The 27,384-nt window shown below is 34.3% G+C and overlaps 3 protein-coding genes across 5 annotated transcripts; all 3 read right to left on the reverse strand.

Moving 5' to 3' along the window:
* Positions 1 to 225: 225 nt before the first annotated feature.
* LOC145204729 (endoplasmic reticulum resident protein 44-like) lies at positions 226 to 10,310 on the reverse strand. 2 transcript variants are annotated; one of them, XM_080077318.1, is made up of 13 exons: positions 10,158 to 10,310; positions 9,965 to 10,041; positions 9,827 to 9,893; positions 9,605 to 9,760; positions 8,958 to 9,142; positions 8,356 to 8,471; positions 8,235 to 8,292; positions 7,641 to 7,727; positions 6,654 to 6,792; positions 5,656 to 5,797; positions 3,892 to 4,006; positions 1,031 to 1,129; positions 226 to 555 (listed from the first exon to the last, which is right to left on the reverse strand). In XM_080077318.1, exons 2-13 carry the CDS (start codon positions 10,022 to 10,024, stop codon positions 331 to 333), a joined length of 1,449 nt encoding a protein of 482 aa, XP_079933444.1. In that variant the 5' UTR covers positions 10,025 to 10,041; positions 10,158 to 10,310; the 3' UTR covers positions 226 to 330. The 2 variants fall into 2 exon arrangements, with proteins under 2 accessions (XP_079933444.1, XP_079933446.1); XM_080077320.1 differs by lacking the exons at positions 226 to 555; positions 1,031 to 1,129 and adding an exon at positions 1,546 to 3,428.
* Positions 10,311 to 10,533: 223 nt separating this feature from the next.
* On the reverse strand, positions 10,534 to 13,086 carry LOC145205000 (uncharacterized). Of its 2 annotated transcripts, none has more exons than XM_080077622.1 (10): positions 12,737 to 13,086; positions 12,556 to 12,629; positions 12,316 to 12,442; positions 12,134 to 12,228; positions 11,950 to 12,005; positions 11,772 to 11,867; positions 11,614 to 11,692; positions 11,301 to 11,480; positions 11,118 to 11,238; positions 10,534 to 10,982 (listed from the first exon to the last, which is right to left on the reverse strand). In XM_080077622.1, exons 1-10 carry the CDS (start codon positions 12,833 to 12,835, stop codon positions 10,899 to 10,901), a joined length of 1,011 nt encoding a protein of 336 aa, XP_079933748.1. In that variant the 5' UTR covers positions 12,836 to 13,086; the 3' UTR covers positions 10,534 to 10,898. The 2 variants fall into 2 exon arrangements, with proteins under 2 accessions (XP_079933748.1, XP_079933749.1); XM_080077623.1 differs by having other exon boundaries at positions 12,358 to 12,442; positions 12,737 to 13,085.
* Positions 13,087 to 13,543: 457 nt separating this feature from the next.
* LOC145204999 (uncharacterized) lies at positions 13,544 to 27,161 on the reverse strand. Its single transcript, XM_080077621.1, has 12 exons — positions 26,930 to 27,161; positions 26,268 to 26,395; positions 18,613 to 18,685; positions 18,096 to 18,175; positions 17,758 to 17,830; positions 17,618 to 17,691; positions 17,045 to 17,184; positions 16,730 to 16,825; positions 16,207 to 16,312; positions 15,751 to 15,963; positions 15,171 to 15,315; positions 13,544 to 14,824 (listed from the first exon to the last, which is right to left on the reverse strand). Exons 1-12 carry the CDS (start codon positions 27,089 to 27,091, stop codon positions 14,741 to 14,743), a joined length of 1,374 nt encoding a protein of 457 aa, XP_079933747.1. The 5' UTR covers positions 27,092 to 27,161; the 3' UTR covers positions 13,544 to 14,740.
* Positions 27,162 to 27,384: the final 223 nt, after the last annotated feature.

A 27,384-nucleotide genomic window follows, 5' to 3' on the forward strand; every position in this document is an offset into this window, starting at 1 on the left:
AAACATTAAGAGACAAAACAATAGTTCCGTTGTTTCATAAACTTAATATAGGCTAAAGAAAGAAATCGAGACTTGAAAATCAAAAAACGTTTTTGCTACTTAAATATCAATTTTTGTTACTGATTTAGCTTTTAGTTGATATTGCAAGAAGGAAAACATCTTTCCAATTGCAGGGAGAAACAGCTTCCTTTTTTACGAGAGAACTTTCCATTAACACAAGTAGGCTATAAGAATTATATTTATTTCCACATAATATCTTGGCACACATAAACAGTTTCACCAAATTCATAACTACACATTCCAGACATTGCATAAAGTTTCTTCACAAATTTATAACTCGTCCCGATCCAAAATCGTATAACGATGCTCGCTGGGTTTCATTTTCACAAAGATTGATTCAATGCTGGTTTCTTCGGGTGGTGTGGTCTCTTTAGCAGGTACAGACTTTGACACCACCTCTATAGGTTCATTCATTCCAGGTGCTTTGATTTTTATTGAACCTTTTATGGTTGGTATTGCGGAGGGTACCTTTCCAGGCTCCAATGTGACAACAGTCTGAAGGAAAGAAATTTATTGAGTTTTATCGACTTCGAATAGCTTGCAGGAGATATTTAATTGATGTTACGCATATAAAGCCGCTTTTGAGTTCCTGTTCCGTATAGTGGGCCGAAGTTGTAAGTCGGGCCGGGCTTAGGTTTTTGGGCCGGAGTGTTATTTTTTTAAACGACTTGATTCGAGGCGGATTTCACATTCTACGTCAGTATTTTTTTTAATCAAATTGCATAGCTTATTGCTTGATATCCCCTAATGCCAACGGCCCTTAAGTGTCTTGGCTTGGTTGTCTATGCCCTCTTTACTACAGGCATTTCAATCAAAACTTTCAGGTCTAAACCGACTTTAAAAATACTATTCGAGTTCGGGCCACCTACCACCCTGGTGTGGACACAAATGGCATAAAAAAAACTACAGGTAGGCTACGACTGTTGGCTTCACTAAGACTAATATTGGAATCATTGACAAACTAACTTACATTGATGGCATCCTTTGATTTTATCAGAATTTGTTTTTGGGTATGAACAACTTTCGCTTTTTCAACGACTTGCTTGGGCAATTGTGCGTGGAAACCAACCTACAAAGCAAAATGTTGGAATAAGGAACAGTTTAAGTGTTAAATCCAACCAAGTATTACACTCACCAGCGTTCAAAAGCAATCAGACCAAAGCAAGACACCTTTTAAACACCAACACACATTTCATGCTGAAAACAATTATTACCTGTGAAAAAAACTCAGCCTGTAACTTTATCATGGAGTGCTTGATTGATTGAAACTTATTCTAGGCGACTAGCCTGAAAAGTCGTCTTAGTGATATTTAAATCAAAAACTAAGTTACTAACGTTTTAAAACATACAATGCAAAAACTTAATTTGAAAATAAACATTTCAAAAGTTGATAGCTTTTTTAAGGTAAGTTTTTCTAATTTGTGGACTCTGTCGTACAAACAGCAACACTTTCCTACTAACCGTTTCATTGGTTTTCAATCACAATAAATTTACTAATGATTTATTTAAGCGGTTCGAGCCACCACAGAGACAGAACGCAAAACGTTAGAAATCTCTCGACAGAATTAAACTACTCGGCACAAACAAGTAATAATAATAAGTTACGCGAGAGAACAGACGCACACAGTTGCACAAACACACTCGTATATAAGACTGGAGGCACAAAAACCCATATACAAGCAACCATTGCCTGCTACTGGAGAATAAAGGAGCCACAAATGAAGGGGCTTCAGTAAGTGGTGTGCTTAAGGTGGGTAAAAGTCCAACGACAGATAATAGGAGTCAAGCGGCAAAGTACAAGAGGGATTTTTTAGATATTTTGAAAACTCGCTGCCACAGTTTATAACAAAATCGTTATGATGCGTTTGCACCTAATTGATTTTGACTTTATAAAAACTGATTACGACAAAATTTAGGGAGCTTATCGACTGATAACGCCACGCAAGAAAAAAACAAATGCTTCAAACCTAAAATTCTAACGCAGTATTGTCATGAACTGGTATTATTTCAACAATATTGCTCTCTAAACACCGACAAGAATTCAGGCAATACGGACGGGAATTTCACAAGGTTTAAACCACCGTTAAACATAACAGTCCAGAAATTATTTTATTGATAATGCAAATAGCTTTGTTAAAACGTCTGAATGAAATGACTTTGTTTTATGCGTATTTAATTGTTGTTTTGGGGTCAAATTAGATATAGTATACAGAAACAGATAGACTGCTGGATAAAAATTGATGAATGTCAACTATTACAGGTACTTTTAATATTTTTGGTAGCAAACTTTAATATGGGATTTTTAAAATCACCGATTTGTGATCGTCTGGTGAAATAAACCATCCATTGTGTTGCGTTTTAACAATCACTCTTAAGCTATGCTGTTGCGATAAAGTTAAATATTTTTATGTGTCCTTTAACACGGACGCCCAATCGCCTGAGAAGTAAATATGCGAGCAAAATAGGCCGACTCTTACCCAGAAAAATTTATCACCGACAAAAAACAAGCAAATTTAACAACAGAAAACTAACAAAGATGGACTAGAGCGAAAGAACGAAGCTTCGTAGACAAACCGGGTTCGCACATTGACTATAAGCTTCAATATTATTTCTGTGCGTTGTAAGTGCGGACGCAAAGAGATTTACTTGGTAACAACGGACGTAGCCAGCAGAAGTACAAAAACGTTGGATTGTCAACAATGACCCCAGAATGTCGGCATATTCTTTGAAATTTTAACCCCAAAATTGGTTGTTATGTTTTTCATGAAATTTAATTTTCGTAAATGACCATAAAAGTCTAAGGTGCAAAGGGCAAGTTTAAACCATAAGAGGGCGGTAAGGAGCCATTTTGGTGTGAAATATGCATGGTTTTTGGCCCAGCATATTTGCCGTTTAAAATAACCATAGTAGCGTTTGTATGTTTGTTTAAGCGGGTTGCAGGACGAGCTTCGTGAAGTCAAGCAGGAAATCTATGAATCGGGACGCAATATTATTTATGATTTTTTAAATATAATTCCAAGCCAATTTTCCGCATACATTTGCTCGATTTTAAAAAACAGTCATGGATGACAACACAAAGCTCGGTTGTTAACCCGCTTTAGTAACGTAGGAAAGGACGTTTGTCATTTTGAAATAAAAACTGATCGTCAAAGCGACAGGGCTGGGGCCGCAGTATTGTTCTATCATATGCATATGTCGAGAAATCGTCCTTTGAAAAGTTTCCATTACAGCTCGTCCCTATCTCTTAACGTGTATCTGTGCTCTGACGGTTTTAAGTTCTTGAATATCGACTCGGGTGGCGATGTTTCTTCGCTTTGCGTCTCCGCCTCGCTTTTCGGAGTCTCTGTCTCCACCTGGCGGGAGTTAATCTGCGAAACACCCAACACAAGATGTCATGCAAGAGTTAGTTTCATAATTACATGCTTTTGTCCCCAAAATGCGTTTTATATTCAAACAAAAAGTAAAAAACACTCATTTCTAAGACTTAACGATTATTTTTGCACACTTAGACTGTTTTTTAGTCAAGTTATGGCTAGAATTAAAACTACTGGAATTAATTGCTAACGTTTTGAGTTTACTAAATTATTGATTCAGTTAAAATTGATGGAAATATAAAAAAAAATCGTAAACTTGGACTTGGGAATGTCTACGAATTCAAAAAGATTTTGTCCAAATCTATGTGATTGTGTTGCCATAAACGACTTTTCATTATCATTTTATATCAAACATAAAAAAAACACCAACTTTACCCCACTGAACACGAAACAAAATCCTGCAATTTATTATTCCACATGCAGCGATTATAAGAAAGTTTTGCATTCAAACATTTACCTTAGGTGTAGGAGGAGCAGTGGTTGCAGCAGGTTGATCAGGTCCGTGGTGGAATTCACGGTGAAGTTTGCCGGAATGGAGATCAAGAATAAACTGCTTCAATTTACCAGGTTGGCTGGAAGAAAAGAAAACAGTATATTAGATTCAAATTGATCCTTGCTGGATGGGTTGTATACATGGGCGCAACTAGGGGGACAGGCTCGTCGGCATGCCAGGTCCCTTTTCTATCGGCGTTATTGTGAATAACGGCTCTCGTACAGCGCCGAAAACACGTTCGTTCGCACCAAAGCCAAAAATAACTTTCAACTCACAGGAGAAGCCGGTACAGCAGTAAATCGCTTCATCGGCATGTATTGCGATGGTAAAAACGAAGTTTCTGCGATGTATTTATACAACAACCTAAATAACCGCAACAACAATCTTTGTTAGAACTTGAAAACGTATTTACATGTAAACACACAAAAATAAAATGTTTATCGCCGTGGAGCTTCAGCCAAAAATCTTTCAACAACTTGTTTGTAATTTACGTCTACGTCTCTATGTAAAGCTATTATTGCAATTCCACTGAGACAGATTGAAAGACTAACGTATAAACACCCAGTCGAACAAGTTTATTTGTTACGAAACAATGCCTTAGTTCAAAACGTCAATATATTATCACAATGAACTTTGTGACTTACAAGTGTTACTTTTTCACGGCATTCGAAGCCGTGCAATCCAAGGACGAATCCCAGTTTTTATAGATTATTAGTGGAAAAGCGCGTCGGACCATTCGACCAATCTATGATACGCAATTAGCAATACAATCGTTTTGGGGAAGTCGTATTGATAGTTCGTTGCCTGCCCCCTCCCCAATTTTCCGCTAGTTGCGCCACTGGTTGTATATGCAAGGTTGCGTTTCCTTCGATATATGGGAACAAAGTACAAACAATAAAATTAAACACATCTCAGGCACGTGGTGGCCACAAAGAATGGTTTGTTTTAATTTTTTCGTACTTGGATTCATGGAAACCTTTTAAGACACCAGCTTTAGTAGCATAAAAAAAAACAAGTTCACTTGATGTTGCATAAAAAGTATTTATTATTATTACTTAGACGTTGTATTGGTATAAACAATGAAGAAAAGTCACAAAACGATCGTTTTAAAGTAAACCACAATTTTACATACATTAGAACGGCACATCAGGCTATTGAAGATTAAGAAAACGACAAACATTGAGATCTACCCAAACGCCGTCAGGAAGCACGTACTGGCTTTGCTATCAAGACACGAAGTCGCAAACTGCTGAGTTTTGGTTTCGACTTGCACAACAACTTGATGGAACGTCTCCATTGAACGTAAACAATCGCATTATACCCGACATACCACGTCATTGACAATGCAGTGCTTATCACTAATGGCTTGAACTAATACTTTAACACGTTTTTGCGAAATCGTAAACAAACAGTTGAAAAACAGGTGATTTTATGCGAAACTATTGTTAAATGTTTTTTCTTTTGTAAAAGTATCGATTGATAAGCTGCAGACAGTGCACACTGTGGGATTTCATAGGTTTAAGGCATTATAGGTTGAAACAGTGTGCACTGTCTGCAACTTATCGTTTTTTAGACTTTTATTTAGCATGCCTTTTTATATAACCAGTTTAAACTGCCAAAAAAACACAGTCATACAACTAAAGTGCTTGTATTTTATCGCCATATTCAACAGCAGCTATTGGAAATTTGGTTGTTCAAGATGTTTTGTTAAATAATTTAATGGCTTACCTAATATCTTCGAACTTGGGGAAAAGGTACATGTGCTTGAATGAATCGATCGCCACCAGAGGGCAGTCTTTCACAGTTTTTCCGAGATGGTGAAGTGGATGAGAAAATGTTTCACAATCAGCAAACAAAAAGTTGATACTGCCTGTAAGAAAAAATAAAACATAAAAAATGTGCTACGGTTGTACGATATTGTTGAAAGTGTATCAAACCAATTTTAAAGACAATGCTAGACCAGAGAGTTGTAAGCAGGAATGTAATAGAGGCCCAAATCTTGCTGACTCAAACCAAGTATTAACCAGTCGAAAATTTGAAAATTTAAAACACATAAAGCTTTAATTAGGCCAAATTTTTACAAATTTGTGATACGATAGTGGTAGAGTGTTAGCAGCACCAAATCAAGTGTATTTAACCTAGGCATGAACCCAACCTGAAAAGTCCAGCCTGACTTACAACTCTGTGCTACACTATCTAGCTCTTAATTTGTAGATGAAAGCCCAAAAGTGTTCTGATGTGTACCACTTAATTGTTCTGAAAGGTTAAATAAGTTGTGTGTCACAAAACACAAAGTTAATACTGTTGGTCAATTTTCGGCAGTGATTTCTGACTGGACTTTGCAACTGCCATTTTCACAAAACTAAGACACAGGACAGTAATAAAGCAGGTCTGTCATGGTGTCATGTAAACAACATTATACTTTAGCTGTGGAAGGAAGTAATGAACAGAATAGCATCATTGTTAAGCAAGGGAGCTAAATAATTATACATAATCACAGAGTCTATTTTATTAAGACTTGTTTTTGTGCGACTGCTCGACCAAACACTGAGATATTCCTGTTTCCAAAATATGAGCACAAAACAAACCATAGGTGACAGGGTTACAGGAATGAAAATACCACTCCAGATGGACAAACAGCATACGATTGTGTGTTTTTATACGCAAACAAACTCACATTCAGTTCACATATAGAAACTACAATGACAAACAAATCAAGCCCTTACTTTTGAATGAGACAAGCCGACTGACTTCTGCAGAATATTTTTCCATTGATTCAGTATCTTCCTTATTGTGGAAGAGAATAAGAAATGGAAGACCTTCTTCTGTTAACTCCTCACCATTCGCAAATGTGATTTCACGAACCTAAAACAAAAGTTTACCACAAAAAGTTAAGTAACTGTTAGATGCATAAATGTTAGGGATGAGCCTATCCGCGGCAGAGTACACGGTACCAAGCAGGGTTTGTACTGCTTAATACTGCTGGTGATGTAAGGACAAAACTAACGTGGAATAGGGAACGTTTTTGATGTCACAATGCACCAAGTGTGCATTAACATGAGATGCTCAGTGCTCGACCTAAAAGGACGTTTTCTGTTTTGACCCATTACTATGAATGGAACTGTAAGAATTCAAGAGACAAACATATCATGTATATGTGTTGCAATAAAACCAAAGTACACTTTACCCACTATCCACAAACCAAAATAAAGTCTTTGAAATGTAATTTTAACCCAACATATTCAATGGTAATGTACTCAATATTATAGCAGGATGAGTAATGTATATTATTGTAAGCCATTGCTAATACCAATCCAACAGCAGTGTATATATATACTGGTGTAATTTATACAATTATATGACAGGATGTGCATAAATGTGTTGACAATTAGGATACAGGTCAGCATTAAAAGACATCCTCAATTATTTGTTACTGTGTGTGTATGCTATATACAGTTCCTGTACAGAATATATACATGTGAAATTAGGGTTAAAAGGATATATTGTATGCAAAGTATAAACTGGAACACAACATTCGAATCTGTCTTATGAAAGAATATGATGGTATAAACAGAAGTAAAAAGTGATAAGCTATACAGATGACAGCATAAGCATCTAACAAAACATTTAACAATAGAGCATGGCACTTTTTACATCTACTTGGTCGTTTTATTTCTCTCAGGATGTATAAACCCGAATGTTTTTAAACTTACCAAGGGAACACATTTGTCTTGAGACCATTGTTTAAGTAAATCCTCATTAGCCAATGAACCAAGGTAAACCATGTCTGGGTTCGTTTCCTAAAACAAAGTAGAAATGTAAAAGCATATGAGCCAATAAATGATAAGCTGCAGACAGTGCACACTGTTTCGATCTCTCGTCACCAGCTGCACTGATGTGAACTTATAGGTCGAAACAGTGTGCACTGTCTGCAAAGTAGAAATCATATTAAATTGTTTCAACATAAAATACAACATGCCAAAGTTCACAATAAATTTATAAATATGACAAGTGCTTTGGTCATGTGTTTATGTACTAAAATAGATTAAATTGGTAAAAAAAACTTCTGTTGTGGGTTTGAATAACACAGCGGGTTAGATTTTTCTATCCTATGCCTTGTTATGGAAATGCCTGGTAAGCGGCTGTTTTAGTATAATGTCTTAATGGGCCTGGCATACTATGATTTAGATAAAACAATTAAGCATTTTTACACACTTTATAAGACATTATCAGTAGATATGTAGCTAACAGCAAAATTATGAGTTAGAAATATAAAACGAAAATAAAACACACGAAATTTATCTTACCCCGATTGGTTTAAAAATAATGTTGTCTCCAGTTGTTCTTTCAGCTTTCGAAGCTTCACTGAATAAGATAAAAGTTGTTGGATATTTATTTTGTCAATACCACATGTGTTTCTGTACTTACCCAAAACCAACATAGAACTGACAATCATCTTTCAACAGTTTTGCTACTCGCGCAAACACATTATACTCCAGTGAGTCTTTGGTTGTGAAATAGCCAATGATAGTTCTTTTATCTCTCTGAAAAGTAACAAAAAATGTAAGCGACTTTAAAACACAAATTTCAGCAAAACCGCAGTGGTGCAAATTTTCCCAAAACGTTATGTCACGAAAACTAACTCCAGTTTTATGGCAATATGTTTATCTAGTCTCCAGTTTAACTTCTAGTTATAAAGACAATGAAAAAACGCACAGTTTGTTTCCTTTGTAATCAAACACTTTGTGCAATTATTTTTGAAAAAACTGAATTTGATTTGATTGTAGCCATTTAGTACCACTAAGTATTTGCCAAAATGTTCAAATACAAAATATGCTACAACTATTTTGGCTAGTAAATTCAGCACAAGGCTACAAACAATTCTGAGTTTTACAGTCAAAGATTTTGACTTTGTTTGTCAAAACATGACACAAAAACTTAAATGGTTTCAAAAAGCTATGAACATCCAAATTAACATTAACTAAATTATTTTCGCTGTCAAATAAAAATGTTATGATTTGAAACGTTACCTGTAGCTCATAGATTTCGTCCAATGACTGAAATTCCTTGATTGGATCTTTCAACTGCTGTCGAATAAAATCTGCAAGGTTTTCTGCCGACCTTTGACCCCTGTATTCTCTCTTCACCAACTGACCCCCACGAAAAAGTTTCATGGTAGGGTATTTGTTTACGTGGTATTTTTGGGCGATGTCGGCTACACAACACGAAATATGATTGCAGCATTTTGTGTAAATACAAACATTGGTTTTACTTTGTTAGAAATGAGACTTGATTATAAGACACTGATGACTGTGATTTGGAAAAAATACTAATATCTGATACAAAAAGCAAGTCAAAATGCTGGGGTCACACAACTTTAATTCCAAATGTGATGTAAGAGCTACAAACCTGACTGACACACAAAAACATTTGCAGCATTTATTGATAATCTACTATGGTGATTATACAAGGCATGGAATATCAAAAATTGGTCATAGTCATATACCAGCTATACGAATACAAAGTTTTATTTGATAATCTATTAAATTAAATTTGGTCAAATAGATCTAAAAAATCATGCATTAGTTTAAGAAAGGGTGTAATCTCAAACATACACAGTTAAATTTAAAGTAAAAGTTGTTTGATGACAAACATAAAAATATTTTTTTGTTCTTACGTTGTGAATCACAATCGACTTTTGCAAAGACTACCATCCCCGGGTCAGGATAATCTTTTTTAACAAGATTTGATCCTTCTTCAAATATGGGAGCTAGCATTCGACTGAATCGACACCAGTCAGCATAAAAATTCACAAACACCAACTGGTTATTGTCTGGAAACAGATAGAAATTTTAAAATTATTTTGACTTCACAAGTTTGAAAAAACTTGGTAACTTACTTAAAATTACATCCACATTGTTTTTGTCTAATTGAACAACATCACATGTACAGTGATGAAAGAAAACCTGTGTACAAAATGTTCTAGTTACAAAAAAACAAAACATGAAACTATTGCATTATTGTATTCTATACTTACCATAAATAAAAAAATAAACGAGTAGAATTTAAAGGAGGTTTGAGCAAGCATCGTTGCCATCTTTTATTGCCTTTTCCCTGAAAATTAAGAGCATTATTTTGGTGTAACTTTAAATGAATTATAATTTTTGCTTGATGACTTAAAATTCATTGAACACCGAAATTGGCTAAACATAAAGTCACTATGCACTTACTAGTGAAAATAAAAATATATCCTGATTCCAGCTTGTCAGTTGAACATAAGTTACTAATAATGTACAGTTAGTTAATAAGCTGTTCTGTAGCTAGCTTATAGGCAGCTCATAGTTATCCTAAAAAACCTAACCCTGATGTTGTGAACACAAAAATCAGTCAAACGTAGTCGTAGCTTGCAAACAAAATAATGTCTCTTAAAAAACCATTTTGGATTTGCTGCTTCTAATAAATAATCTTAAAATCCTGGTCAATTATGTTCATAAAGCCTAATAGCTGTTGACAACGCCTGATGACAGCAACAAAACAATTCCTATTACACATATAGTGACGATAATTTATGAGAAATATAACGCCACTTTCATTTACAAGCTCGATTTATTCAGAGCACGTCAAATCTCACGCATGAACAACTTCGGCAAATCTCGACCACTCACGAGCAACAACGTCAACATGACCCCGGGGTCAAACATTTACCACCAGCGGCGCTAGATGAGATAGTTTTTATTTTTTGCAAACTTGAAAGTAGTTTAAGTCAACAAGTGGCTACTTTTGTAGCATTACAACCACTACACATGCAGTTATAACGTCGATTTTATTTGTTTCATGACGGAAAAAAGAAAAGCAAAAATGCAAAAAAAGATAACGATTTCGAAGAATTTATCATAAATTTTTGCAGACGCCATACATTTCAAAACGTAAGGACAAGAAAATTGCACATGGTTATTTCAAAATACACAAAATTAAGCACACATACATAGAGAGCTTGAACGATACTTCGTTGGCCCTTGACGGTTTGCAGGATTGGGACCACATCTGTTACTAGGCTAGAAATATAAATAAACATGTCAAGAGGATTTGTCTTTACATTTTCCATTGCAAAGTTTACAGTATTTGCAAATCTTGCCTAGTTGTGTGATTGTCAAAGTATGTGAGAGATTTTGTTTCATTTATCAACATACCTGGGGGCCAAGACGATTCATTTTGTTCGGACCGTTTCTTAATAGTGGGTTCGGTCCAACTGGAACCACTCTGTTCTTTGAAACATATTGTTTTCTTTCTGTAGTACCCCTCTCAAACACACTAAATAAAACACACAATACAGTAAATAATATTTGAAAATATATTACCAACCAAGTTTTCACCTTAATTTCTTTTGTTGCAAAACAACTTCCTTCACTTTGGTAACTTTTTTCTGTTGTGTCGAAGGTGAAATTGGGGTGGTTACTTTTTTCACTTCTGCTTTTACGACAGCTGGTGCTTTCTTAGCAACAACTTTTTTTACTGTTGTTGTTTTTGTGCTGGGAACAGCAGTTGCTGTAGCTCTGCAACAAAAAAATGATATTTTCTACATAACAAAGTAAAGGGTTATTTTGACATAAACAGATGTATGCTGTAAACTTTGTCTTGGGTTCATTTTTTACACTATTTAGGTTTTATTTGTTTTGTCAATCTTACTGTTTTAATACTTTTGACACAGAAGCATTTTTTTGTTCCTGCTCCTTTTTCGAGTTCTTCTCAAATTGCTTCAGAATTTCTGCCAAAAAAGCAGTAAAAACTTTAAGTGAATTTGAAACAACTGTGAATAGAAGATTGTGTAACTAACAAATCTTCACCTTCAGCCAAGGTTATATTGTTTCTTGCGGTTTCTAAAATCTTGCTTACAGAAGTATCGGTAAGCCATGGAAACTTTCCTTTCAGTTGCTTTTTTTCTGTTGAAAATAAATTATTGCTTTTTATTTTAGAGAGACATTATTGAAAAGAGCAAACATAAAAGAAAATAGAAAGACTTACTTCGTTCTAGTTCTGGGTCAAAAAAGTCAGTTTCAGAAGAGTTTCGTACATTTGTACTAAAAAAATTGTTTATTATTTTTTTTTCAGCCTAGATTGTTTCTTGTAGTCATAGACAAAAAGTATAACTGAGCTATTTTTGAGGAAAAAATTTGTTAGTTTATTTGCTTAAAAATTTTCAACAAACTTTGACAATGATTTAGTTGACGTCGATTTTGCTTCTTTATCCATAAATGAGGTTTCAGTCAATGGTTTTTGGTCGTTTGCTTTTTGTTTAGGAACCTAATAACAGTTAATAATATTCAGAACACCAAAAATACCTAAATAATTAATGTAGGTAACAAAATGATTGCTTTTCAAAAAACATACGCCCGACGAGCTTTTTGGTTTGTCAAAAGTCTTAAGCCTCACTGTCTCTGAAGACTTTGAGTATCCCAAATTCTTCAAAGCCTCCCTCACTTTTTCCAATTGATTGTTATGCTTATTTAATTGATACCTTGAGAGAATTAAAATCGAATATTACTAACAATTTCTTGTTAGCAGGCAATGTTATTTGATTTCAAAAAATGATTATTTTCTACATAAATATTTCAAAACAGAATTACTTACTGTATTACACCAAGTTTTACATTTGGAAATTCTTGCAAAAGTTTTTGAGCTAAATTCTCTTGTTGTGGTAGTTTCTGTAAAAAAATATATTTCCTCGTCAACAATTATTTTAAAAAGTATATTAAATCCAGCTAAATGTATAATATTTAAAACGGTCATTTTAACCATACTTTTCTCATACCAGTGGTGCAAGAATAGAATCGGCACTTGTAACTTTTGATCTTGGTTTTACTTCTTTCTCTTGAAAACTTGTGGAACTGTATGTTGACTGATATGACATATTTTCCAGTTTCACTTAATCGAAGCCCAACTTGTTTTCATCAACCTATGTCAGAATTCTTTGGCTAGATCACTTTTGTGGTATTTGCCATGGTAAAATGAAACAAGGTCATCCAAGTATGAGATGGTTACTGATAAAATTCCTTTTCATAAGTAAATAAACACCAGTCTGTAACAAAATATACATGCACCAGTTCTAACTAAGACAAGGTAAACAATGCCGTTTAAATTTAATACACTTAAACCTAATGTTTTTAGAAAAACATTCATGTCAATAAATAATTTGTTACCTACCTAGTTTTCAAGCTTCAATAGTCTGTTACATATTTCTGGATGTTGATTTTTTTCTGGATGTTGATTTTATGTTTAAGTAGGTAGTTTAAATATTAACTACTTGGACTGATAACAAAGCTGGAATTTAAGTCGTTTACAACATGTTTGTACACATTAAATACATAACTTGGTTGAAAACATACCTCAAGTGTGCTATATTATATGTAGTACTAAAATAACTCGATTTTTGATAGTTCATTCCTGTTCCAGTTTAACTTTAAACAAAAAGTCAATCTGAAAATTTGGTGGTATTGTGCTTTTCTGAGCATAAAAATATTGATCCAGCTTTATACCTGTCCTAAACTTTAAAAGCCAAATACAATCATAGTAGACTTGAGCAGAGCTTGGCTCATTTAAATACTAGCAAACATAGCCATTATTTAAACACATTTTTTAATGTAAGGTTTTGAGTTAAGAGCACAAGTAAAATGACTAACACACCAAAGATAAAACATTTGTTTAAATATAGAATAGCAACAAACATTAAACTCCCAAGCAGAAACATGTTACAAGAAGCTTTTGAAAATCTATTGATTTTAAACATTTTCTGCAATATTATCCAGTGGTTTAAAAGTAATGGTTTGTGAGAACATTTAAAGTCACCATGCAATGCGTAAAATAAAATATAAAACAGAGGTGTAAGAAGGGTGTCATGTGTATGTAAAAACTACTTTTCAAAAATAAAACAAAACACAATGCATTTAAAACCTACTATTTGCATGTGGATAACAAAAGGTTGTTTATGCCTGCTTTTCATTTGATGAAAGCATTATTTTTGTAAACCTTGTAAATTATTTTATGTTGCACCGAGGCAGGCAAAAAACAGCCAAGCACTGAATATATTTTTTACCATGACACATTTACTGTAGCTAATCCCCAAAAGATTAGTTTTAAAACATTTTAGTAATATTAAAAGCAACATATGGAAATGATAACATTACAATCTGACATAATAAAGCAGACAGGCAGTTACGTTAAAGAGTCAAAAAAATGATTTTTGTTTTTTAGGTATCGCCATACATGAAAAACTATGCGTTAAGTCATATGCATGAACTGTCACAGAATTCCCAAAATAAGCTTGGTAAAGTTTACTCCAGAGCAATATATTTTATATTATAGTGATTTGTAATACTATAAAGTTGGCAGTTCTCTATCAACAAGTCAAGAAAAAAGTTTTTTGCAATTTCTTTAGTAAATTAATTCAAGGCAATATATAATAAAAAGAGTCAAAATTAAATGTTAGGACACATTAAAACACAACAAAGCAAATACCTTTTTTATAACAACTTAGCAAGTTTTATACGCGTAAAATATGCAATAGGTGTATTAAAAACAGAAAAAAAATTCTAAGACTGCAAAATCCTTAGGTTGAAGTAAAAACCGGCAATAAAACTTAAGATATCCGTAAAACAAGTTGGAAGTTAAACATTTTAGATAAAATGCAGAAAAATATGTCGTGCAGGCTGCAATACTTTTGTGTTAAAAGTTCTGAGTAAGTAACCACAAGATTTTACAAGCAAACCAGTTAATGAAGTTTGCTGTAGGTAAGAGAAAGGTTCATGCAATATAAAAGTTAAACCACACAATTCATCGGGCCAACACTGAGACCAGCAGGACCATTCCGATTGCTTGGCAGAGGACCACACCGGTTTGTAGCCTGTAAGTAAATAAAACGTAAAATAAAATTGAGGTATTTTCAATCAGTCAAGAACATGAACAAAATAGTATTTTGTCATTCAATTGTATGGTTAATTAGTTCTTAAGTGCATTGCATTGTTGCACAAATAGTGGTCCTTTAACTATGTTTTTTTGTGCAATAAGTTTTTTACAGTGTGCTATGAGCCTTATTTTCCAACAAATGCACCCTAAGAATGCCAAAACCTTAAAATGCAGAACACATTTACAAGACAAGTTAAAGTTTAATTCATAAAATAAGCAAAATAAGAGTGTCAGAATTCAACTTGTTGAAAAACAAAGCACGAAACAAATTGTTAAATAACAACCTGGGGTCCACTATAGTACTCTTTATTGGGGCCACTTGGTGTAAAATAATCTGTGATGAGAAGACTTGGGTCTGGCCCCATACGTAAAGCTGGGTTCGGTCCATTTGGTTTTGTCCGATTTTCAGAGGTCTTCCAATCCACCATCCTAAAAACAAGCAAAAAGGGCAGTTGTTAAAACAAAACTGCTTTGGTTATTACATATAACAGAACTAAGTTTAGCTCGTGTTAGGCTTTGGGTGGTTTGGTAACCGGATTATAATGCAACACTAGTAAATGTTTAAACAAAAAATCTTATTTTAGGAAAGTGTTGCTTTTTATGGTTTGTATCGTATGATTACTTTACATTAACACAGAAAGGTATTTATAGAAAAGTGTTAATTAATGTTAGCTTAAATACAACCGAACAGCTTGTATACCAAGTATATAATAGGGTAAACAAATAATAAAGGAGTTTTGGTGACATGAATGTTAGCAGTGTTATAATTTAAAAGTTACAACTTTGGTCAACCACGCTAATACTTATTAATGTTATTTGTTCTAAAAAACAACATAATTTACATTGTGACATAATTTGTCTTACTTTGGTTGGTAAGTTGCTTTCTTGGCAGTGACCAACTTTTTTGTACGAGGATATGTTTTTTCAATAATTCTTGGTTTAACAACAGTAGCAGGTTTCATTGGAGTGATGAATGAAGTAAAAGTTGTTGAAGTTGATGCAGAAAGTTTGTTCATATCAAATAAATTCAGTTTTGGTGTGGGGATTGGTTTACTTTCCTCACCGAACACAACAGGCCTGAAACAAAAGTTTTTTGGAATGGGCAAGGTGTTTTTTTCAATTTTTGCCAGATACGCAAAAATCAAAATGCCCAGTTACACCCTTAATAGGCTTGTAATGCACTGAAAAACAGCTTTTGGGCATTGTTTAAAGAAATGATAAAAGCAGATATAATATGTGAAGATATTTTGCCATAAGACAGCTTCACAATTTCTAATCATGTATTATTCGGAATAATAATTTTTATGTAATTCCTCTTACTCTTGGGTCTTTGAAGCATACAAGTCATCACTGGGCATTTCATATGAACTCTTTGGTGGAGTTTTTGTAGGAGTCGACTTTTTCTTTTCCTTCTGCTTTAGAACCACTACAAGTAAGAAAATTAATAAGACAGAGCAGTTATAGCAATAACTGAACCAAAAGTATTTGACCTAATTATTTGACGAGTTGCTCCTTCATATAACACAAGTTGTCATTTAATGTTTTTAGTAAACTTCCAAGTAATTCTAATCGCATTGCTAGGTTGCAGAAAAATAGCACCAAGTGCATTGATCTGCTCAGAAACAAAATAAGAATTGGAATTTCTCTCTGGCACAACAATAAAACAGTTTACAAATAATAATAAAATAAAATGATTGAAAATTCAAATATCTTTGTAGGCCTGCTTGTTTAAAAGGTCATTGGAAAAATGATTTTTGAGTCAAAAGAACAACTGCCATGTTTGACAGAGTAAAACATGTTTGATGAGCAACACACAACTAGTACAGACATGATTCCAACTTACTTTCAGCTACGGAGAAATTGTAGTCTGTGCTGATCAGACACAACTCTATGATGTACTTGTCCAACTCTGGAAATTTAGCCTTCATATCCATTTGCACTGTTCATACAAAAACACAAAACTTCAGTCAGCAAATATACAAATGTTGAAAACAAAATTAAAGAATACATTTCTCAATGTTTTAACCATTGTGATAAACACACAAGCAGCATATAGAGTTTTCAAAGTTATTTAGCTATTAGCAAGTGTGGTCACATTAAGAAATTAGAAAAGTGTGTTACATTTTCGTGTTTAGAGTAAAATAAAATAAATTCTTACTCTTTCGTTTGTCACTTTCTGACATTTCTTTCTTTACTGGTTTTGGTTTTTCAATCTTTTTTCCCCCTTTAACAAAACCCATTTTCTCAATTTCAGTTCGAAATTTTCGTCCATTATTTTGGACTTGAACCAAAACAGAGCTGAAAAACAAAAATCTGTAATTAAAAATATTATTCAGCTCAGTTTTTCAAAACTGCTATAAAATAGCCAGCAAAGAGTGCAGTAAAAATAGTTTTATAACAAGTTATCAGTTTTGCCAAAAGATTCAAGAATTACCACTTTGGCAAAACCAAAGTTTTTCTTGTTGCCATTAGGACAGAGTAAAATTTACTATATTAGTTTATTTGCAGGACAAAATAGTTAAAATTCAAGGTGACTTGTCATTTTGCATCAGTTGTTTGTAGAAATCTAGTCCAAGTACAATAAGCAGCAACATTTTGCAAATAAAGTAAGCTATTTCTAAAACAGATGATTCTGGTTTACTAAAGGGCAACAGTTTTGGAATTCAGCACATAAGTATGAATTTGCAAATACCAGAATTGTGTGTATTAACTATATTTGCTTCTCCATTACCGGATAACATCAATATTGGCATCCTTGTAAATTTCTTTAAACTGTTGTGCAAGTCTCTCATCAGCTTCAACTTTCTGTGAAAAATACTTTATTGAGACATCTATTATATTAAAATAAATTTTAGGAAATTTGTGACTTACCCTCTCATGGCCCATTTCTTTCAATGACGTTACTGTCTTGATAAAATCGTTTCTATTGTTTTTCAAAATGTCTCTGCAATACAAAAAAATTTTTTCGACATAAAAAAAAGGGTCGAAGTAACTGTTTTTGCAGAGGTATGAAAACAAGTGTTATCTACACATTTGAAAAGGTCACAAAAAATTATTATGTTTATGCATCAAACATAGTTTTTTTTACCCATGTAAGATTTTTATAAAGTTTAATTCGTACTTGAAAGTGTTGAAATAGTTTCACAGATTAGCATTTTGGAGTTGTTTCCACAGCATTTCAGAGTTAACATTAATAGAACATTATTAACCTGATTGTTTCTTTATCAGCTGAAGGAAAATCTTTGTGAATCCTTGTTACATAAACCTCATTTACCACAACTGGTTGTTTCTGCAAAAATACACAAAATTACACAAACATTATTTCAACTAAATCGTCAACTGAAAAGTTTTATTGACAAAAAATTAACATTAAAACAGAGCACTTAGGAGGACATTTTGCTTTAGTACAGTGGTTCCCAACCTTTTTTATCACATTCCTCCCTTTGCCCATTTATGAACTATTCATTCCTCCCCATCAGACGAAAAACACATATAACATAAAAAATTATAGCAATTTGAAATAGACCTTATAATTAGGGATCTGTCCATTTTAGAATCCTTTACAAATGTATTCTTCAACATTTTCAATGTAATTTTTTTACAGTTTTTATAAATTCCTCCCCTGAAATGATAAAATTCCTCTCTAGGGGGGAATTCCTCCCCGGTTGGGAACCATTGCTTTAGTAGATTAATCTAAAAATACAGGTTTAAACATTAGTTCCTTACTCTTGTATACCCCATGGATTTCAAGACTCCCTCACTTGAAGAGACATTGTTTTGGTTTTTCCGCAGCAGTTCTCTGGAAAACATTGTAAAATTATTGTTTGAAGTAAATAAATGTTTTAGATTACGTAAACAGCACAAAAATTAGCTGTAGGTTTTATAACAGGGGTGGCCAAACTGAGCCCATTTAAATCTTTTAATGTTGCACATGCATTCCCCATCTTGCCGAGTTGTTTAACCTGATTATAAAACAATGCATTCTATCACGTATTTATTATTGTACAGAAGCGTGCTAGCTTGTGCATTGTAGTCAAATATATTGTCAGTTTGAAGCTGTAAACCAGGACTGACATTAAAAACATTTTACATTTGTATTGCGGCTTATACTAGCAATAACTGGAAAGTTTAGACAAAAAAGTGTTGTTGAGAAATAATTGCAAAAAAAGATAAACAGGAAAATATCTTTCAAAACAGAACTAGAAGGGTGGCTTAGCACATATTGCCCTTGCACATACACTATGATCTATTTTAAAACAGAAATATATTTCCTATGCTTATTTTGTATTGGGTCCCATATTAGCCATCGTCTTTTATAACCTTGGTTGTTTCTGCAGGCAAAAACTCATGGGTCCCCATACATGCAAAGTTGAAAATAATGCAATTCAATAGATAACAATGAGTAAGTTTGGTATTGTGAAGACAAACACAGTGATTGGTACTGTGCATATCTAAATATGCTATGTGGAGTAAAAACTATTTAAACTAGAACAGTGGTTTTCCTATATATTGCCAGTTTATATATACTACATCATATTTAACGATGTATCACATATACCATTTATTATATTTATAATGGATATATATTTGGCACCTACATTTCATTGGGTCCCTATCTTTTCCTGGCACTTTATAACATAATTGTTTATGCAAGCATAATCTAATGGGTCCCCACACATGTGCATATGCGATTTGGTAACAGTAAAAATAGGGCACAATCATTGTTAAACTGGAATAGTGGTTTTCCTATATATTCCATTTTACAGCAACTGTGCCATATTTACGCACCATTTGTTATAATTGTAAGGGATATATATTTGATGGATACATTCAGTATAGTACCAATACTTTTGTGGCCTGTTATAACATAATTGTTTTTGCTAGCAAAAACCACTGGGTCCCCACACACACATATATTTTGAATTCGTAACAGGATGAATGGCGCATGCATATGCTAGGTAAGAATTTGAATTGCACAGATGACATTTGTCGTATTAAAAAACTTGTGTGGGAGATTTTTATAAATTAACGACAACTAATTTCATCAAATGTTATATAGGGGCAACATTTTTTCCAGTGGCTGGGGTCAATGCAAAGCTCCAGGCAACAGAGGTTAGCATCGATGTTTCACGGTTTCATTTCCCTCAGCGATCATTGTCTTGCGGCGTGCGAATGTTGTTAGATAAAGATATGGCGCCGATCGCGGCAGGAGGGGCCTGTCGTTAACCGCCATGAGACGCAAAACTGCGTGATACAACAATTGCATAACTAACGTTTTTAAATGATCTACAAACATATCTTAATTGCACAGTGCAAAAAAGACTGCCTGATAGCACGTCCAGTTATGCGCGAGTCCGAGATAATCGCTTTTCAGGGGGTAGCATTCCCTGGCGCCGTTAAGTTTCTACATACCAACAATACGATTGCTTAGCTGGGCTTTTTATGTCCAAAACCTGTTCTGAAACAGTTTTATTAACGCTTTCAGTTAGAGAAGTCACGTTACACAGGTGTAACAAACCGTGCTGCGTTGTCGCTGTGCGTTTTGAAACACGAACTAGAAGGGTGGCTTAGCACATATTGCCCTTGCATATACACTATAACCTAGGGTTGGCAAGCCGGTCAATTGACCGGTCAAATACGGTCAATTGACCGGTCAATTGACAGCACTTTATTTAACCGGTCAAATACTATTTTTAATTTCAAAAATAAAATGTGGTAAATTTTCTTGGACTTGCTTTTTGGTTGTTGAAAAGGGTAATTTATTTCTAATAACCCTCAGGTAGAACAGTTTAGGGCATACTCTTGTATTAATAAGTGATTTTTAAGCTAATGTAGATGTGTTTTGTTCATTTGAAAAAAATCCCATAACAATTAGGATATACTTTTCATTTGAAATTAAGATCTGATTTACGTTATGGCAAACTTTGCAAGGTTTCCAATGCAATTAAAAAACATGGATCACTTCTAGCACCGTTTTATCTTAATAAATTTGAGTGTGATAGGTCCATGAGGGGAAGTTAGTTCATTGGTATTTACTTAGGCATTTTGCAAATGTTGCACATTTTTACTGACAGATAAAAAATCTAAGTAATTTAAACCATCTGTGTAAACTTGTAGGCCCACAGTCCTTTTTTCTGTAGTTGATTCAAAAATTATTTGTAGCTATATATTTAGCTTATAATTGCCCAGAATAGATTTTTGTAGATAAGTTACTGTTCAGTACTTACTGGGATAAAGTACGTACATATCAAGCTTTTGTATATTCCTTTTTTGTCATGAATGGACAACAGCTTAACAGCATAAATTACGATTTTAAGCAGGATAAGCGAGTTTTGCAGTTAAATCTCAGTCAAAATTAGACTTTAATCTGATGTATATAGAATATTATGAGAATCCAGTTCACAAATGTGATTACTGAATGAAAATTAGAGACACACAGGTGGGGACATTGATGAAATGAAGCATGCAATGCAGTCGGAAAAGTCTGTAATATAATATAAACTGAACATTTCCTATTTCACAAACAAATTTACATGAGTTGAAACCTTCATTTCCACTACTTATGGTTTAGAAGAAGATTAAACTTCCAACTTTTAACTAAAATTGCAATTTAATACTGGGAATAGTATTTGACCGATATTTGACCTATTTGACAAGTATTTGAGCGGTCAATTGACCAACCCTACTATAACCTATTTTAAAACATAAATATATTTCCTTTGCTTATTTTGTATTGGGTCCCATATTAGCCATCATCATTTATAACTTTAGTTGTTTCTGCAGGCAAAAACTCATGGGTCCCCACACATGCAAAGTTGAAAATCATGCAATTCAAGAGATAACCATGAGAAAGTCAGGTGTTGTAAGGTAAAACACAGCGATCGGCACTGGGCTTAAATAATAATACTATGTAGAATACAAACTATAAAATTAGATTCACCCCAGATATTGTTTGAAGTATGTCCTATTTAACGTTTTAAAAAACTGACCCACTTTAGGGGGCTAGTAGGGCAACTAATTGGGTTCGACACACAAACTAAAAAATATATAAAAACCACAATGACTCAATCAATAGTACTGCATTTTTTGATTTTTAATTTTGACCACTAGAGGTATTTTGAGCAACAACCGTTAATGTTTCTGACGTCATAGGGCTGTTAACAAGCCCCTAACTGCCATGGCGCAAAAACGACCACCAAGCAACCCACCAACGAGCAACATACAACTGGTTGCCCTTGTAACACTATTGCTCCAAAGAAATCTTTCGTTTGTGGTGCCCAGTAACATACAAATACGTTTTACACTTTAAGGGCTTGTGGGGTAAATGTTAGGACTACAGGGTTGAACACAACAATCGACACCTATAAATGGCATACTATACAAGAAATCCAAATTTCAGCCAATTCTGACACTGTTTAAAAACTCACCCATTTCAGGAGGCTAGCGGGGTAAATACTGGGGTTATCAACAAAAACAAAGTGGGATGCACATCTACATGAATATATCTACCATCTGTGTAAATTTTAGCCAAATCCATCAAACATTTGATGGAAAAACGAGTCGGACAAACTTTGGGTAAAAACACCCATTTTAGGGGCCTAGCGGGGTAAATACAGGGGTTATCAACAAAAACAAAGTGGAATGCACATCTACATAACTATATCTACCATCTGTGTAAATTTCAGCCAAATCCATCAAACATTTGATGGAAAAACGAGTCGGACAAACTTTGGGAAGAAAAAATAAAGGAAGAAAAAAAAAGAAAAAAAACAAAAAAAACACATTTCGAGTAAAATCAATATGTGTCCCCTTCAGGGAAGGGGACCCATATTAAGTTGACCTACATTAATGTTTACAGCGCAATATTACTAACATCGTAACATCTTAATTTCAACCAAGGAGAAAATGGTCAAGTGACGACCGCGTTCATGCGTGAAGCAGAGGCATTTTTTCCATGTGCCACTATCGTCAATCACTCCCATTGCGTCAGCTGTGCACTGAGCGAGCACAAATGTGACAAAAGACTGCATGTAAAAACATATTTGGGGCTGTAAGAGTAATTACTGAGCCGATTGCACTGAAATTTTTAACAGCCCATAAAATTTCAGCAGGTTAAGTCTTGTATTTCTGATCTCATTAACATGTGAACAAACAATTGAACACAAATCTTCCTAGAAAGCCTAACTGTTGTTTTAGACACTATAAATTAAAAAGTCGTTTGCTCAGAATTTTCACTTAACTTTGTTTCGCAAAAACAATCGTTTAATCACCTTTTGACACCGTTTTTAACACCATGCAGTCCTTAGTGTTCAACAAAACCGTTCTACCTAGTTTATACCCGACTTAAGTAATGATTCTTAAATTTATTTGTCAAAAATAGAGAAGCTACGTTATGACGAAAAATTCCATGTTGCAATGCCTACAAGTTGACCTTTAGTGACCCGTAGTTATGCGGCGGCCAAGCTGACAACGAGAATTTAAAGACCATATATCGTGACTTTCGAAAAAGTTAAGTTTACACCTTTATGTTGCTTGACATATGCGAAACTGAAACACGTTTATCGAATTTAAATCACATTGCAGGTGTGAAACCTTCAACAAAGCTGAAAATGCGCATGAAAAACTAATAAAACGACACCTCATTGCTGCACAAAAAACAGCTGATTTCAAATCGCCCATATGACTGTCTCGTAAAACGTTTGTCCGGACGTCAAGCTGAGCACTCCCGCTTTGCCGCCTTAATCGTAAACCTGTAAATTACTCCCTTGGGACTAATATCTGACCGATAGTGTACAGATATTATGGGCTGTAAAGGTAACTGGCAAAATTTTAAATACTAAACGAATACCCTGCTCAAACAATTGTTAAAATTTTCGAAAATTTCAGCACTATAGGGCTTGCATTTCTGGCCTAAAACTAAAACCGAATATTTCGGGGTTAAAAGGGTGAACAAATGGGTAAATCTAATAAAAAGTTACAAAATTCTTTAAAATACCTTACATTGCATCAACCACAAAGCATGAAACTCTCAGATTATGTTTAATAGCCAGTACAGTCGTTTTTAAAAAAATCGTTTTGGGGGCCTGTGGGTGAACTACTGGGTCATCCGGGGTCAAACTTTAGGAGGATCAAATTTGGATCAATAACTAACATCTGTACAAATTTGAAAAAATTAAAGCACTCTTTCTTGACCAAACGTGTTAAATAAACCAGCGTAAGACAGAAATGAATATTGTGGGGTTTAGGGGTGAAAATGGGTAAATCATTTTTTAAGGTACAAAATTCTTTAAAATACCTCACATTGCACCAAACAACAAAGCATGAAACTCCTACATTAAGTACTTTGGTCAGTACAGCTGTTTTAAAAATTTCATGTTTTGGGGGGCTGTGGGTGAACCGAGGGATCAAACGGGGTCAAAATTCAAGTTCACCATCTTTAGACCAATATCTATAATGTGTGTAAATTTGAAAAAGTTTGAACCGTTCTTTCTTGACCAAAACGTGGGAACAAATCCGCGTTAGAAAGAAAAAAAGAAAAAAAAAATATAGACAAAAACAATATGTGGCTAGTAGGATAACTAATTGAGGCTCAACACACACAAACTTAAAAGTAGGAAACCACAATGACTCAATCAATAGTACTGCAAAATTTCAGTCCAATCTGCCAACGTTTAAAATTTCAACCACTAGAGGTGTTTTGAGCAACAACCGTTAATGTTTCTGACGTCAAAGGGCTGTTAACAACCCCCGAACTGCAATGGCGCAATAACGATAATTGGCATACTTTACAAGCTACCTAAATTTTAGCCAATTCTGACATTGTTTACAAACTCACCCCTTTTAGGGGGCTAGCGGGGTAAATACTAGGGTTATCCGGACAAACAAAGTGGGATGCACATCTACATAACTATATCTACCATCTGTATAAGTTTCAGCCACATCCATCAAGCATTTGATAGAAAAACGAGTCGGACAAACTTCGGGGGAAAATACCCATTTTAGGGGGCTAGCGGGGTAAATACTGGGGTTATCAACAAAAACAAAGTGGAATGCACATCTACATAACTACATCTACCATCTGTATAAGTTTCAGCCACATCCATCAAGCATTTGATGGCAAAACGAGTCGGACAAACTTCGGGGGGAAATACCTATTTTAGGGGGCTAGCGGGATAAATACTAGGGTTATCAACAAAAACAAAGTGGGATGCACATCTACATAACTACATCTACCATCTGTGTAAATTTCAGCCGAATCCATCAAACATTTGATAGAAAAACGAGTCGGACAAACTTCGGGGGAAATACCTATTTTAGGGGGCTAGCGGGATAAATACTGGGGTTATCAACAAAAACAAAGTGGGATGCACATCTGCATAATTACATCTACCATCTGTGTAAATTTCAGCCAAATTCATCCAACATTTGATGGAAAAACGAGTCGGACAAACTTCGGGGAAAAAATACTCATTTTAGGGGGCTAGCGGGGTAAATACTGGGGTTAACAACAAAAACAAAGTGGGATGCACATCTACCATCTGTGTAAATTTCATCCAAATCCATCAAGGATTTGATGGAAAAACGAGTCGGACAAACTTTGGGTAGAAGAAAAAAAAAGAAAAAAAACACAAACATTTTGAGTAAAATCAATATGTGTCCCCTTCAGGGAAGGGGACCCATAATGAGAATGGGAGGAGTTTGTATTCATTGATAATGGAGGTAAACCTGTGTGTCTTATTTGTCAAGCTTCGCTCAATCATTACACAACTAATAACTTGAAACATCATTATGAATCTAAACACAAAAACTTCCTTATCATATCAGCCTAATTTTAAACACCTTGTAGCCCAGATGGAGACTAACAGTGTCACAACACAACAATAATCATTATTTGATAGCTTACACTTCATTGTGAGTGAATAAATTCATTTTTGACTATTTTGTGTTGCGGCTCTTTTAAAACTAAGTTATGTGATATGCGGCTCGAGCATGAAGCAGGTCTGATCACCCCTGGTTTATAGCTTTATTTTAGATCAGACTTATAATGTTTTTATGTCTGAGCAAAATTTGTAATTGTAGTAGTAGCACTGCCTACATGAGGGTATTCATGGTATGGCTTAATACATTTACTTGGAGCAGTTGTAAAATACCAAGTACCAGGGAATCTGTGGCAATTTCAAAAGATAGGGCATGCATTCGTATTGCATTTGTTACAAAGTTTTATACTAATCTTGGATCTCTGTTTGTTATTTTAGTATGTTACGCAATATTTATCACCAGTCATCCTAAACAACTATCTCATTGTACAAAAATTTGACAATCCCTTTGACCCACACAAAACTTTTTGCTGCAAAACAAAACTGAACAGTGTGGTTTCTTACCTGGCAAATTCCACATCAATATCAAAGTTGTCCAGCAGAGTCTTAACTTTGCTTGGGTCAGCTTCCATAAAACTGGTCTCATTCTGTGGTTTCTGTGATTGTTGACCATAACGTTGACCTTGAGGTTGCTAAGAAACAATGTTTCAGTTTATAAATTATGTGCAATACTTATGCTTTAAATCCTTTACTAAAATCTTTTTTTCATTTCAATTTATCAAAATTAACTTTTCCGTAGTTTGACAGAGATATGAACATCCTGAAAAGTATCACACAAAACTAAAAATACACATTTTGTTTATAGATGTTATAGTTACAGGATAAAGAAATTCATTGCATATTGTTAGAATTAAGATGTTCAAATACAATATGTTCACTTGGTACCTAAAGTATTGCTTCAATACATTTTTGAAAACATAATACAAGTAAAGCAGGTACATAATTACAGGAATTGTTTAAAATCTAAACACACAGTTTGCTATTTAGCATCCAGGGGTGGTTCAAAAAAATTAATCAATGCTAAACAGATGTTGGCTAAGTTTACAATACATATAATACATATGACTGAGTGAAATACAGTCAATATTGCAGGAATAAAATCTACTCCTACCAAACAAATACTGAACACAGTTTTTAAGGTGACCCAATAGAATTCTGTCACTAACCATTTGCATTGTTAGCCGTGGATCGTCCCATTGGGTTATCTTGGTTTGATGGTTCATATAAAACCACTTCCGATTTGTTGGATCATACTTAGCCTCCCACCCAGGAGGGAGGGGCATTTGCTGCTGTGTTAAGCCCCTGTTTTGTTGTGGATACCAACTCATTTTGACAGAAAAAACTATCACAAAGTGCACTATAGACTAAAACAACAACTTTAACTGATTAATATTTAGTAATTGTATTTAGAAATTGTAAACAATGGACCAATCTGAATTGCACCAAAAAAGAAAGATATTTCAGATTCAAAAATTTATATTTATGACAATGTTAAGTGTAAAAGAACGGTCACGTCTAAAACTGCGGGTCCACTTGGCCCAGCACTTGGCCCGCCTCATGCAATTGAAAAGCTGCGGGCCCTCGGAAGTATAAAAACTGCGGACTCACTATATCCATTGCT

The sequence above is a fragment of the Phallusia mammillata genome, chromosome 8, assembly GCF_965637545.1.
Source record: "Phallusia mammillata chromosome 8, kaPhaMamm4.hap1.1, whole genome shotgun sequence".
Classification (NCBI taxonomy): domain Eukaryota; kingdom Metazoa; phylum Chordata; class Ascidiacea; order Phlebobranchia; family Ascidiidae; genus Phallusia; species Phallusia mammillata.

Bases quoted from the DNA above. Each gene is read 5' to 3' on its own strand.
- LOC145204729 (XM_080077318.1), bottom strand. From the start codon at position 10,024: ATGGCAACGATGCTTGCTCAAACCTCCTTTAAATTCTACTCGTTTATT. The intron at 8,293-8,355 runs GTAAGTACAGAA...TATCTTATTCAG, and splicing joins CAGTTCTATGTTGGTTTTGG to TGAAGCTTCGAAAGCTGAAA. The intron at 1,130-3,891 runs GTAAATGTTTGA...TTTGCTTTGTAG, and splicing joins CTGCTCCTCCTACACCTAAG to GTTGGTTTCCACGCACAATT.
- LOC145205000 (XM_080077622.1), bottom strand. From the start codon at position 12,835: ATGTCATATCAGTCAACATACAGTTCCACAAGTTTTCAAGAGAAAGAA. The intron at 12,006-12,133 runs GTTTGTTGAAAA...CAATTTTTTTAG, and splicing joins TCAACTAAATCATTGTCAAA to TACAAATGTACGAAACTCTT. The intron at 10,983-11,117 runs GTATGTTGATAA...TTATATTTCTAG, and splicing joins TGAATCGTCTTGGCCCCCAG to CCTAGTAACAGATGTGGTCC.
- LOC145204999 (XM_080077621.1), bottom strand. From the start codon at position 27,091: ATGAGTTGGTATCCACAACAAAACAGGGGCTTAACACAGCAGCAAATG. The intron at 18,176-18,612 runs GTAAGGAACTAA...GTATTTTTGCAG, and splicing joins AATCCATGGGGTATACAAGA to AAACAACCAGTTGTGGTAAA. The intron at 17,692-17,757 runs GTAAGTCACAAA...TATTTTTCACAG, and splicing joins AAGAAATGGGCCATGAGAGG to AAAGTTGAAGCTGATGAGAG.